The sequence below is a fragment of the Dipodomys merriami genome, unplaced genomic scaffold (genome assembly GCF_024711535.1).
Source record: "Dipodomys merriami isolate MVZ:Mamm:240054 unplaced genomic scaffold, mDipMer1.0.p SCAF_133, whole genome shotgun sequence".
Lineage (NCBI taxonomy): Eukaryota > Metazoa > Chordata > Mammalia > Rodentia > Heteromyidae > Dipodomys > Dipodomys merriami.
The window spans coordinates 3,501,552-3,515,655 of record NW_027202638.1 but is presented as its reverse complement, the minus strand read 5'-3'; the positions used below and the strand labels follow the sequence as shown (position 1 = coordinate 3,515,655).

General features: G+C 34.1%; 1 protein-coding gene across 1 annotated transcript in view; it reads left to right on the top strand.

Moving 5' to 3' along the window:
• Positions 1-8,701: 8,701 nt before the first annotated feature.
• LOC138825062 (transcription factor SOX-6-like) overlaps positions 8,702-14,104 on the top strand; it is a 237,682-nt gene continuing 232,279 nt past the window's right edge. The window contains exons 1-2 of the mRNA XM_070019448.1: positions 8,702-8,746; positions 12,439-12,528. Coding sequence (XP_069875549.1) covers positions 12,450-12,528 — 79 coding nt within the window. The 5' untranslated portion in view covers positions 8,702-8,746; positions 12,439-12,449. The remainder of the gene's footprint in view (positions 8,747-12,438; positions 12,529-14,104) is intronic.

Genomic DNA, 14,104 nt, shown 5'->3' with positions numbered 1-14,104 from the left:
ATTCATCCCCTCAGTAGATGAATGGATCAAGAAAATGTGGTATATATACACAATGGAATTCTATGCCTCCATCAGAAAGAATGACATTGCCCCATTTGTTAGGAAATGGAAAGACTTGGAAAAAATTATATTAAGCGAAGTAAGCCAGGCCCAAAGAAACATAGGCCCCATGGTTTCCCTTGTTTGCAATAGCTAGTATATGTATGAGTCAAGCGGAAAAGGTCAGATAATGTGATGTTAGGAAAATGAACCCTTAGATATGTATTTTAATGTTTTTTTCTTTCATGTATGTGTTTCTAACGCATTTATAAGATTATTTCTTTGTGGCTTTGTATGTCCCTCCCCCACAGTATAACCTCTGCTTTCACTATATTTCATGTCAGTATAATTTGTGGAGGAGATGGGGAAAAACAAGTCGTTTAAGGATACAGGTGGACCTGTTGCAACAATGAGAAGTACAAGTTGTCATGTCCAAAACGAGCTTTACAACGTCGGTGCGGGGGTGTGGGGGGGTGGGGGGGTGGGGTGGGAGGGGGTGAAGGATTGGGACTGGGGGGGGGGAGGCTGGGAAGGGATGTGAAGGGTAAACAAAGGAGGAGGCTGCAGTGCTTGGTAAGAAATGTACGCATTATCCTGCCCATGTAATTGTAACCCCTCTGTACAGTATGTTCACAAATAAAATAAAAAAAATAAAACTAAGGGACAGCACCCAAGCCCCAAGTTCAAGCCCTAGTATTTGCCAAAATAAAAAAGATTTGGAATTTCAAAAAAATAAAAAATAAAATAAAAAGGCATTCTTCATATGTGTTACAATGTTTTGGATCTCTAGCATTTCTTTTTGATTTCTTATTAGAAGTATTTATTAAATTCTCTTTTTCTGCATGTTGCTTACTTTCCCCATTAAAACCCACAGCATATTACGCATATTTAAAAAAATTCTAGTTCAGTATCTCCAAACTCTAATCTTTGCCTTTTATTAGGTCTTAGAAATTTTGGTTGAAGAGGGGAGACATGATTAATTAAGCAAAAAAGGTATGTTTTGTTTTAATGCCTTTAATCATATAGTTACAAGGTATGGAAGGCATAAGGCAGCATTCTGTGGTCTTTTGATTAGATCTCAGGTGTTTGGGGATTCAGTGTCTCTTGACTATGAACCTCACTATATTTCTCAGTGATTCTCTCCATAGGTAGGACAAGATGCTGATGTGCTTCTGACTTACATATTACTTTTCTCCTAGGATAGACTGGGCTCTGATTAAATCCTCTGCAGATTGTTATCTAGTAAAATATTTTCTTCTGATGTTAAAAAGAAAGGGATATTCTAAGATGTTTGAAAGTGGCCTCTTTCCTCCTTCCTTTCATTGTAAGTAGAAGCGGATTTTCTCTCTGAATAACAGTGAGGAACTCCTATGGAGTAAAATAAAACTACAGAGGTCTTTTTTATGACGTATGGCATTATTAATAGCATAGTTGTTCACACTTAGCATCCATCAATTCAACAATTTTAGTTCTGGTTTTCATCCCTAATACTGCTTCCCCTGGAAGTTTCGTTCATGAGTTTCTGCTCTTGGAAATTGTGATTCTTCATACCCACCTCTCTGGCTTTCCAATCTACTTAATCTGACCTCAGTTCACTGATGGATCTGAATTGTCAGTTTTTCAGCTCATTTTCACTTATTCCTAGGATAGAATTAAGACTTATAAGCTTTTTTATGTGCTGGATTAGAAAGTGAAAGTCTACTGTATATACTTTTTGTTTCTTTTTCTTATTTCTCTGCCTAGTATTGCCAAGATAATATAGAAGGGAACTCAGAGGAAAACATTCAGTGCTTTATAATTAATAAATATATTTGCTGGAAATACCCTCCTGTTCTTAGATTGTTAAGCATTCTTTTAAAGATCATTAATGGATATTAAATGTTAAGTGCTTTATGTCTATCTAATACAATCATCATATGACTTTCACCTTTATTGTGATAAGGCATAATACATTGATTAGTATTGAATTTTTAAGGAGCTTTACATTATTAGAACAGGTCTCTTATTCCTTTTTTGTATTGTTATAATTAGTAATATTTTATTGTGGGTTTTTTTAACCTATGTTTATGATAGAAATTGGCTCATAATTTTTTTGGTAGTGCTTTTTATCAAGTTGTACTGGTTTCATAACAGGAGTTGGGTAATGTTTTCTCTGTTTTTATTGTCTGTAGGAGTTTTTATTAAGAGTGATATCATTTCTTCCTTGAATGTTTGGAAAAACTCAACAATGTAGTAGTTGGGGCCTGTCATTACTTCAGTGGGAAAGTTTTGTGTTATAAATCCAATTTTCTTAGATACAAGATAATTTTTCTGTTTGATTTATGTAGTTCAGAGGAAAATTTCTACTTTATCTAAATTTTATCATAGAGTTCTTATGTTATTAGTATCTTCATTGTCATTATTGACATTAATAATTTGTTTTCTCTATTTTTGAGATGATACCATGTAAAAATTAATAGTCTACTTCTGCTTTTGAGTATAAAGGAGTAACTAGTACTGGAATTAGCCTCCTAATACAAACAATTGGAAATGTTGATCAACTATGTTTGATAAATGCTTTAAGGAATTTGAAAACAGAAAGCACAATAGTTAACATATGATTTTGGGAAACAGTGAAATGAGAGTATTTTCACTTTCTACTTGGTAGCATTTATCAAACCCTTATATAGGGAAAGGCAGCTGAAGTACAACAGGCTGAAGTACAACAGATGCTGAGGTGAGCATCATACATAAGAGTTGGGGAAATTGTAGTAGCTATAATTAATAGAGTGGATTTTGAGAGTGAAAGGAGGTATAGAGAGAAAAGGCTGTAAAAAATCTCGAGTTCCCTTAGTCATTGGCTGAATGCTATGCTGTATGTATGTAAGTAAGATGTGACTACAATGTAGAGGCCAGAGTAAAATAATTACTTGGAAAATAAAAACTGGAAAACTGTCAGGGCTGACACATTTTTGGAAGACATTTAAGTTTCAATTTATGATAGTGAAGTATCTTCACTGAAAATTTGGTAGAGACTCTAAAAGGGAACACCTTTTGGGTATGAATACATAAACCTAAAGATGACTTTATGGACACCATAACAGAATTTTTTAAAAGTCTTAAAAAATCAAGGTGATCTGTGAGTAAATGAATTAACACAGGAGAAAACTCTTTACAAGAAAAAAGATTCCAAACTCAAAACTACCTAATAGACCTATGTCCAGTATTAAGTAAAAAGACGTATTTAAAGGCAAGAAACTATGATCTATAAGCAGGGGGAAAAAGCTAGTCAATAGAAAGATATCAAGAAATTACAGATGATAGAATTAGCAGTTTATGACTTTAAAATCACTACTATAAATGTATTTAAGAATTTGAAGGAAAATATAAGACAAATTTAAACAATAAAAATGCATAAACATTTAAGATCTGAAAAAGTAATACTTAGAAAATATAATTACAATTAGTCAACTGCAGATTAAAAGAGAAGTGAAATTTAAGACAGTAGAAATTATTCAAGTAGAAGTACACAGGGAAAATACATGTAACAATGAGCAGAGCTTCAAAGGCTATGAGAACTCATTTCTTACCCTGTTTGTAACTGGAGTACCTAAAGAAAAACATTTAAATATTTTTGAAGAAATAATTGCTGAAAAATTCTAAATTTGTTTAAAAAATGTAAAAATCCTCTCAACTTTTCTTTTTATTTTGGCTTCATTCACTCTTTCAGCAGAAAGGCTTTCTGTTTCTCTCTTTGTGCCAAAGGGCTGGCCATAATGATTTTATGTCTGCATGCTTATTGCTCCAACTGCAAATGATGGAAGCTTTTTAGGTAGTCCCAGTAGGGGACTCGCCTGGGTCAAATTCCTCTTTAGGTGGCTGGAAGTAGCAATAGAGGGTAAGCAACAAACTGTAATTGACAGTTCCATCAAGACTAACATGATAGCAATATTTCCCCAAAGAAGACACAACAAACACACAAAAATTATTTTAATTATCCTTTCCCCAGTTTAATATATTTTCTTTAAAAAGCAGTTAGATATTTATTTGGGAAAATAAAAGCACAATAAGCAGTTATACATCCCAAGAAGCAGAAAATAGGGTATGAAGATGTCATGAAGAATTATGTTCTAGCAACATGGGCAGCCATAGTTTGTAGTCAGATATTTTTATTCCATTAAAAGTGTGGTTCATCTGAAGGCCTTCTAGGCAATGACTTATAAAAACCCAAAGCTTAAGGTTGCATATACACTTCCTATATATGAAAGTTAAATTTGTCTTGGAAAGAGTTACATTTTGAGCTCAACAATAGCTTCATGCTTGTTTGACTTATGCTCTACCACTTACATCACAGGTTGGCTTTTTGCTGGTTTTGGAGATAACATCTCAAAACTTTGGTTGGCTTCTGACTGGGGTACTCTGGATCTTAAGGCAACCTTGGACTGGGAAGGTGGCTCAGTGGTAGAGTGCATGAAGCCCCAGGTTCGATTCCTCAGCACCACATAAACAGAAAAAACCGGAAGTGGCACTGTGGCTCAAGTGCTAGGGCGCTAGCCTTGAGCTGAAGAGCTGAGTGCACCCAGGCACAGATTCAAGGCCCAAGACCTACAAAAAAAAAAAAAAAAAGCAAAACAAAAAACAAAGCAAAAGAATACAATCCTTTTTTCTCAATTGATAACATTCAGGAAAAGAAATCCTTGGATTTAAAAAAGTTAAACGAGCGGGCTGGGAAGGTGGCTCAGTGGTAGAGTGCTTGCCTTGCAAGCATGAGGCCCTGGGTTCAATTTTTCAGCACCACATAAGCAGAAAAAGCCAGAAGTGGTGCTATGGCTCAAGTGGTAGAGCACTAGCCTTGAGCTGAGGGACAGCGTCTAGGCCCAGAGTTCAGGTCCCACAACCAGCAAAAAAAAAAAAAGTTAAACAAGGTAAAGAAAAAAGGAAAGAGGGTGAATAGGAAGGCAAATATAGCTCTGTGTGTGTGTGTGCGCGCACGCACGCGCATGTGCATGTGTATCTGTGATGTGTGTGCATATATATATATATATATATATATATATTTGTTGAGCATTATTGAATTTGATTGTAATAGTTTGAATTTTTAGCATCTCAGTGAATTAGTGTTTGATTCCATGTCTGAAACAAGTAATAATCATTATAAAATTATACAGTTTTGCACTATTGGATACTACATTGTAGAGACTATAAAACTGGTATTTAAATAGTGATTAAATCAGCTCAGTAAAGCAAGCAAGGAACTTCAAGCAAGGCTCTGTCATATAACTTTGTAATGTCTTCAAAGCTGTCAACTTCCTTATTCACTGTCCTTCTTTACCAAGGGCTGGGATTCTCCCTCTCCCCTCCCTTCCTCCCTCCCTCCCTTCCTTCCTTCCTTCCTTCCTCCCTCCCTCCCTCCCTCCCTCTCTCCCTCCCTCCCTCCCTTCCTTCCTTCTTTCCTTCCTTCCTTCCTTCCTTCCTTCCTTCCTTCCTTCCTTCCTTCCTTCCTTCCTTCCTTCCTTCCTTCCTTCCTTCCTTCCTTCCTTCCTTCCTTTCCTTCCTTCCTTGTTGGGATTTGAATCTAGGGCCTTGCTTTTATTAGGAAAGCACTAAGCTATATCCTCAGTGGTAGCATTCTTATCTTGACTCTTGTTTCCTCATGTCTGAAATGAGGGTGTTGATCTTAACAGTCATTAAAAGGTATTCCAGTCTCAGCAGCATAGGCTATGATCAACTAAATTCCCTCTGTATGTTTTCTTTCTTTTATGTCTTGGTCTTGGTAGCTGTTGTGCTTTGGTACATATGTGAGATGAATTTAGTTTTGTATGATTCCTCTGTTAATGTTTTAGGAGCTAGGAAACCTAAGAAAGCAGATGGAAGAAATACCTTTTGGCTGTTCACATAGAACAACATGACTTCCATGAATATGTCAAGTACCAGTTGTCAGGAATGCCTATGAAAGCGTTTGGTAGATAAAGATAGTACTGAAAAAAATATTTCACCTAACATGTTGCTATCTTTATGTACATTTTTGGCAGATTTCAAATGTGGGGCTTTTTCTTTATGAATGTGGCAGAATCTTCCATCTCACAATTCTAATGACATTTGTAATACCTCTCAATGTCCCTCCCCTTTCCATACACCCCCACACACACATTCATAGCATTATTGTTTAGTAAAGTGGTTGTGGAATTAACATTTTTTCCTAGAAGGAATGTATCTGATTTAATGACCAAATCATTTTAAGGCAACACAACAGAATCTTACAAGAACTAAATCTATTTCTTCATACCGATCATGCATGTTTTACTAGAGCATTGAGTCATTAGCATGTTTATAATGGTTCTAATTTAGCACAACATTTTCTGAATTTTATCCTTGAGTCATTTACAAATTGTTCATATTGAGTAAACAAAGGAAACAGATTGCATTTTATACTTAGTAATTTATCTGAAAGAAGAGGGGAGGGTTAATTGTTTTAAAGTTTTGCTCTGTTTGGGGAAGTAAGCCTGCTTTTTTCATTGCTAGGCATAAATGCCATTTCTCATCTTTTTGAAGATGGGGGTGCTACGGAGGAGTAAAATGAAAAATTAGGACTAGGACAAGATTGGCCACTCCCAGAGGGGAGTGTGGAGCAAAAGGGGAGCTGGCACGAGATTATCCAAAACAGTTGGTGCATTCCTTAATGATCAACTGCTTGAGAAGTCCAGTTCTTCCTGGCAGAGCATCTGTGTTGATGTTTATATCATTGCCCTGCTGTATGGGAAAGGCATGCTTTCTCTTGCTGCTTGCCTAAAAATAGGATGGGCTATAGCATTGTATGAGATATTTTAAGATAGCAAAAACATTTAAGAGGTTAAACGTTTGACTTTGGGATCAAAAAAGATCAGTGATATAACATATAGTGTTCTCTGCAGACTGAATTTTATCTAGTTTTTTTTTTTTAGTGATTTGGATGCCTGCTTAGGAACATTATTTTAGGTTTATTTGGTGCAATCTAAAAACCTACTCTTTTGGCTTTGCTGTCAGCTCCCAGCATGAAGAGCAGGCCTGAAAACAGTCACTATTTATACCCCCTTGTTCTTATTTGGAAAATCAGTTATTTCATTGTGGGGAGAAGGAGAAAGAGAGCGAGCAAGGGGGGAAAGAGGAGAGGGAAAGGAGGCAGAGAGAGAGAGGGAGGGAGGGAAAGAGATTTAGAGAGAGAGAGACATTGAGAGAGATTGAGAGAGAGGACAGTCATCAGGGAGCATGCTTTGAATGTTACAGTGACTTCAAAATAAAACTGGCACATTTCAGTGTCTAATTATTTTTAGTGAGCTTGGAGGGTTTTAATTAAAATTTAAGAGTGCTCTTCAAGCTCTCCAAGCTCCAATTTTATCCCACTGTATTGTGGAGCACTTGCCACTGTGGAGAAATGTACAGTAACTGGCATGTGCATCTCTCTGTCCCCTAATGAAAAATATGGCTGGATGATCAGCAGGGAGATAAATATATATCGTCAGATTTAGTTGTAGACCAAAGTCACGGATACTTTGATGTTATCATTGTTTATGAATACACAGAAAATTTATTGCATGTAAAATTTAGGATTCCTATGGTAAAATAAAAAGATATTGTATTACTATTGTCTTAAAGATTAATGAGGCAAAAAGAACTCTGCATACAGGGAGAGCAGTCATTGTTTTTCTTACTAACATATTTGAAGAATATGTTCTATATGATATTTCTAATATTTTAGTATTTCTGACTTTACATATCACATTGTGGTAAATAGAACGACAAATATCTACTGAAAGGTAAATTGTTTTAAAGTACAATAACATTTTCCTATTATTTTTGCCATACTTTAATTTTAATTCACAAAATCTATTTGACATATTTTACACATGTAAAATATCTTTACTTTGTGCAGAAAAGGAGTTAACACTGATGAAGTTTTGCTTACTTTGGAGTAATTTAAATGTATTCCTAAAGTATTGTCATACAAATTAGGAAACAAATATCCCATACTCACTTAATTTTTTTATGCTATGAAAGAAAATTACTAAGCTATAATAAAGCTTTCTTGACTTACCTAGCCTGAAACCTAAGTACTTAGTAAGCAGAAACCCTGCAATCTATTCTATTCTATTATGCAGAGGAATTAAAAAAAATATTGTATCTTATTTATTTTGTTAGCAAGAATTTGAGATAGAGAAACTTAAATATGCAAAGAAAAACTCCCTGATAACAGTGCAACACAAATTGACTTATATGAAAGCTTTATATCTTTGCTTCAACTATAGAAGAAAAAGCCTAATCTTAGATTTTAATAATCATTTTAAAATCATCATTATTTATTAAAAATTGGACAAAATGAGTTTAAAGTCCTGCATTTCAATGTCCTGGCATTTTATGGAATGCTAAATGAATATGAAAGCATTATAATTTACATTTCTTTTCATGTGTGCATATGTTGGTGATATTTTTAATGCTGTGATTTTGTAATGCTTTATCTTAATTCCAAAAGGTATGAAGTGGGGCTGGGAAGGTGGCTCAGTGGTAGAGTGCTTACCTTGCATGCCGAGGCCCTGGGTTCAATTCCTCAGCACCACATAAGCAAAAAGAAAAAAGCCGCAAGAGACACTGTGGCTCAAGTGGTAGAGCGCTAGCCTTGAGCTGAAGAGCTGAGGGACAGCGCCCGGGCCCAGAGTTCAGGTCCCACGACTGGACCCCCCCCCCAAAAAAAAAGGTATGAAGTTCCTTGTTTTCCAGCTGAATAAACTTTGAATAAACTTAGATAATAAAATTTATATTATTTCATTGTTTAAGGTTGTGAACTACGGTAAACATATAAGTTGTTTTCAGATGAATAAAATAAAAGATATGTGTGACGTTTCTTATTCTTTTATTTTGAATCACATTCTTCTATATTAAAACCACCGTGTTTCATCTTAATCTATGTATGTATGAAAATCTGGTCTTATTTATGTATTTATGTAAATTAATTATTTTATTAAATAGTTATACATAGGTTACAATTCCATGTCAGTTCAATAATACAATGCACAATGATATCCCTTCCATTGTTTCTTCCCTTCCATCCCTACCCTCAAGTTACATAGTTCAGTTTTTATATAATGTATTTGCTGTGTTTTCTCACCTTTCCTCCCTCTTTTTGTATGCCCCTCCATCATTGCCGTTTCTTCTCAAACCTGGCCTTTCCTCTGTTGGCTTCTGAAGTTGTGTTAGATTATAATAAGGCAGAGCCTCCCTTAATGTTCTGTTAATGCAGCCAAAGAATATAGGAGAGAGAGATAAATACTTTTAATTTGTACCTTTACCTAGATATTAGTGTGGATTGGCCTATTTTATTTCTTAATGGAGTAGGAAATTTGAAAAACAACAACAACAAACTTTTCCTTTTAACTTTTTCCTTTTAACTTGCATCTTCAGTCAGAAACTGTCCTTGGGACCCATCCAGTCCTTGTAACAGACTGCTTTGTCTTTCCTTTTTCCTTTGTTACTTGCTTTACATTGTAGTATGGAGAGTGCTCAGCACCAATATTAGCATGTCCTTAGAGATTTGGCAATCAGATAATCAGGGAAGAAACCTGGGAGTTTTTCAAGAGATTTTCTTACAGATTTAAGTATTCTTGGAATCTTCTAGAATTAAGATTAAATGTTAAATTAGGTGTTAGATACTGACTTTTATTGTCCTGCACATAGATTAAATCAGTTGTTGTTACTAAATATTTTCATTACTCCAAAGCAGAGAGACTTTTTTTTCCCTCTCAGTTTTTTCAAGTGAAGTGGGAACTCATGTAGCTAGATTAACTCAGCATTACAGTAGGATTAATTTTTTAATAGAATGTAAAATGCTTTGAAGTTGTTATCCATTTTATTATTGAGTAGCTTTTATGTAAAGCTGTGCTACATGGTTTGATTTATATTTGAAGTGTGTATTCTTGATGTCCATATAGTTATATTTTTTCCCATGAAGTTTTAACATTTTTTTCTTGGAGCACTGAAAGATTTCAAGTCTATTTATAGAAATAATGGTTATAATTTAGTCTGTTTTCATCTACTATGTATCTAGTATATATGTATAGTCTTGTTCTGACTTTTGTGATCATTATCAATAAATTAGGCTTTTGTCTTTATTATAACATGTTGTCAACTCAAAACTTAAGCAAGAAATTTACACTTTGCATTTGAGTCAGTAAACATCAATTTAAGCAGAATGAATGTATGAAAGGTTTAAAAGCAAAGGAAAAAAATTAGGTAGTGTATGAAAGATTTAATTTTTTCCTCATTCATAATCTAATGTCATGTTGATGTTTCTCAGAAATTCAAACATGATTTGAGGAAAAAAGTATTCTCTTATGGGCATATCTTTGAAGATTTTTTGGCTTAACTCTTATTCTTAGTTTTCTCTTTTTTGAGATTTTATAGAACAAAATATATGCCTCATGTCTTGAAACAAAAAATATCAGACCATTACATTACAGACGATTACATACAATAAACATCTGAATAATCATGTAGCCCTACTGGAAGGTCTCCCAGAATCTGATTTTGAGACAAAGATGATCACTTGTTAAAGCCTAAGGAATGAGCAGGAATGAATGGAATTAAGACCCAAGGAAGACAGGTAGGCAAGAAAGGAGAGAAGGAAGAAAGAAGTTAGGGAAGAGGCAGAAAGTTTCCATTTTATAACAGACTGTATTTAAAAAGAATTTGTTTCTCTGATAGCCAGCTAGTATGTTAGTTCTTCATGACCCAGATCTGGACTGTATCCAATCCTTGATCAATCATGTCACAATATTGTTTTTCCCCAATACTTTTTCTTTCTTTCTTTCTTTTCTTTTACTTTTCTTTTCTTTTCTTTTTCTTTTTTTTTTTTTTTTTTTTTTTGTTGGTCATGAGGCTTGAACTCTGGGCCTGGGCGCTGTCCCTCAGCTCTTCAGCTCAAGGCTAGCATGCTATCACTTGAGCCACAGAGCCACTTCCGGTTTTCTGAGTGGTTTATTGGAGATAGGAGTCACAAGGACTTTCCTGCCTGGGCTGGCTTTGAACTTCGATTCTCAAATCTCTGCCTTCTGAGTAGCCAGGATTACAGGTGTCTCTAACATGCAATGCTCTTCTCAGTTCTTAAGCAGTTATCACTGCCTTTTACTAAAGCTTATCTGGCTTTTAAAGCCATGTAGAGCCATCTTGATCTGACTGTTATTGTGAAAAACTAAGATGGATGGAAAAAAAGAAGGGAAAAATGCTAAAGAGAGAGTTGAAAGCAAGAAAGCATTTGGATCTGGAGTAACTGTTTTTAATAAAATTTTAAAAGAATGTTACCAGAATTTTGACACTTGGAATGCAAAATTTAAGAAGAGTATGCTTTACACTTAGGAGTTAGTATTTAAATCTGCTTTCCCTTTTGAGAATGTGCACTATTTGTTAAGATTTGAGTCTTAAAAGTATATAAGCAAATAGTTGTAAGCAATAGTCCCTGTTGCAACACCATTTGAAAAGAAAGAAAAAGAACTCATAGAGAAAATTTTGGTAATTATTAGAACATTCTAGTGTGTGATCTCTGTAACCTCTCTGAATATTTATAGAAACTAATGACTTCATATAAGCTAAGATGTTATTTAGAATGCAATATGGTGAATAATTTTTAAATAAATATTAATAAAATTATGCATTATTTTTTGTATAAAAGTTGTAGCAGTTTTCACTACTAGGAGAAAGAACATCTTGATTTTTAAAAAATTTTGTTTTGCTCTAAATAAATATTTTACAAAAGCTGGGTTTCTTTTTAAGATCTAAAAAAGTAAGTAGTAATGGGTTGATGGGCAAGATCTACTATGATTCCGTGCACATTTTGCTTGGATTTAAAAACTCATCTGAATTAAAAGGAATGTCATCTGAACTTCAAATAGGAAAGAGACTTCTTTTCTGTCCCCTCAGACTAAAAAATGATAAATGCTGATTAAATATTGAAAAGTTTATTGAACATTATCCTTTTTACCCCTGTTCAGTAACTTAAATTATTTTCTCAGAAAATAAACTCAGTTGTATTTTGTAATGGAGTAATACAGTTGTCTATATACCAGAGTCAAAGCAACAGCAACAGAAATCGCTCTCTGCATTTTAAAAGATTGTTTATTATCTTTAAGTAGTTGTACAATGCAGATACCGTTTTATGAATGCAGTTTATGAACTAAATGCACCTTGATCAGTGTCACCCCCTTCAACATTCTCATCTCCCTCGGCTCGCTCCTTCCCTTCTCTTAATTTTGTGGTATTTGCAATGACTTTTTGACCGCATTCTTCTTCTCCCCCTCTTTCACCTGTATATTTTTAAATGAGAGAATTTCTCCATAATTTCACTTTCTGAATGTATTATACTCACCGATTACAATACTTACTTTTGTATTTTAATAGATTCCTCCTGCATGGAAAAACTACTTTCAAAAGATTGGAAGGAAAAAATGGAAAGATTAAATACCAGTGAACTTCTTGGAGACATTAAAGGTACAATATAAAGAATGCCACATATGTTGATGCACAGATGTTAATTTGTATAATTATATATTTGTTGATCTCTATATAACACTAAATTCTTACCTATAAGACTTGGTTGAATATGAGGGATAGATGTATAACATGTCCTTGAACTAAATCCATTGCAATGTTTACAGAAAGAAATATCTATCTTCTCTTGTTCATTCTATAAATATATGATTATAGTTTATACTGTCTCATGAATTTACTTGACCCAATGTATGACAAAAATATGTCAAAAATGTACAGCGATTTAAAGATATTCTTAGTTTTTCTTTTAATAATAACAATAATAATAATAGCTTACCATGAATAATGAATACCAGGATAATTTGAATTTCCTCTGATCAAAAGAGGTTACCTGCCAGGCCTTTAAAAAAGTTTATGGAGTATACTGTATGTGATGATTTATGGGTAAACTCTGAGGCTCCTTGCCTCAGTTCACATTTTGGCCATGCCATGCTACATAAGTAGCAAACAATTTTTCTGTTTTATATCTCTTATCACTAAAATGAACATAATAGTACTTAGTTTATAGGCTCATTAAGAGATTTAATAAAGCTAAAGTTCTTAGAACTACATGTTTGATACTTAAAAAGGTACTCATGAGTGACAGAAATATATGATGTACTAGTTGTAGTATTAATATGGCTGTAAAATCAGAGATTGATTAATCTCAAACAGACTTGATAGAACTTAGCATTTCATGATCTCTGCCTCAGAAAAACCTCTTTACATTTTTAAATTAATCAATTATTTAATTTAGTTTTGCCCAGGCAAGGGCTGGGCAATCACTATTCAGCAACATCTCTAGCCTACATATGTCTACATGTTAAGAAGTGGGCAATCTATTTCACAATTAAGATAACCAGTAAGAAACGATATTTCATAATTATTCAAACTCTCCCTTGTTGACTCATGAAGACAAAGTACTCTGTTTCTAGTTTTCTGAATAAAGACCAAAATTTATAGTCATTTGTTCTGTCAATAAATACTCTTTATTTACTCTAATAATTTGAGAATTTAATTATATCAGCTTTCTGAATTATCAAACCATTTAGGTACATCTTCCTATTGGTTGTGGATAATATCTCAGTTGAGTCACAATTTGGCAATAAGAATCTCATGAAAATGTTATTTTGGTCTTACTACAGAAAATTGGGTAATACTCAGGGTATGTTCAACTTAAATGAAGAGAAAAAGAAGTCATCCTTTTGCTGATGAATAATTAATAATTCATTACATTAACTAATACAGTGTCAAAATCAAGTGAAAATTGAATATTACTTTGAATTTCAGTGCTTCTGTTTTGTACCCATAAAGGCCATTTGCTATTTTTGAAAAAAAAAAAAATCCCTCAACTTATAACTGACGGGTAGAAAGAAAGTCATTAGTGACATATTCTCTATCCAGCTGCAATAACATGGTGTGTGCTACTTCGCACGTCATTCTGTGTTTTCCTCCCTTTCCAAAGTCACTGGTTTTATAACACAGAACAGAAATGGTTTATGCAAAGGCAAGCTTTTGCCAGCAGGAATGATAGGGG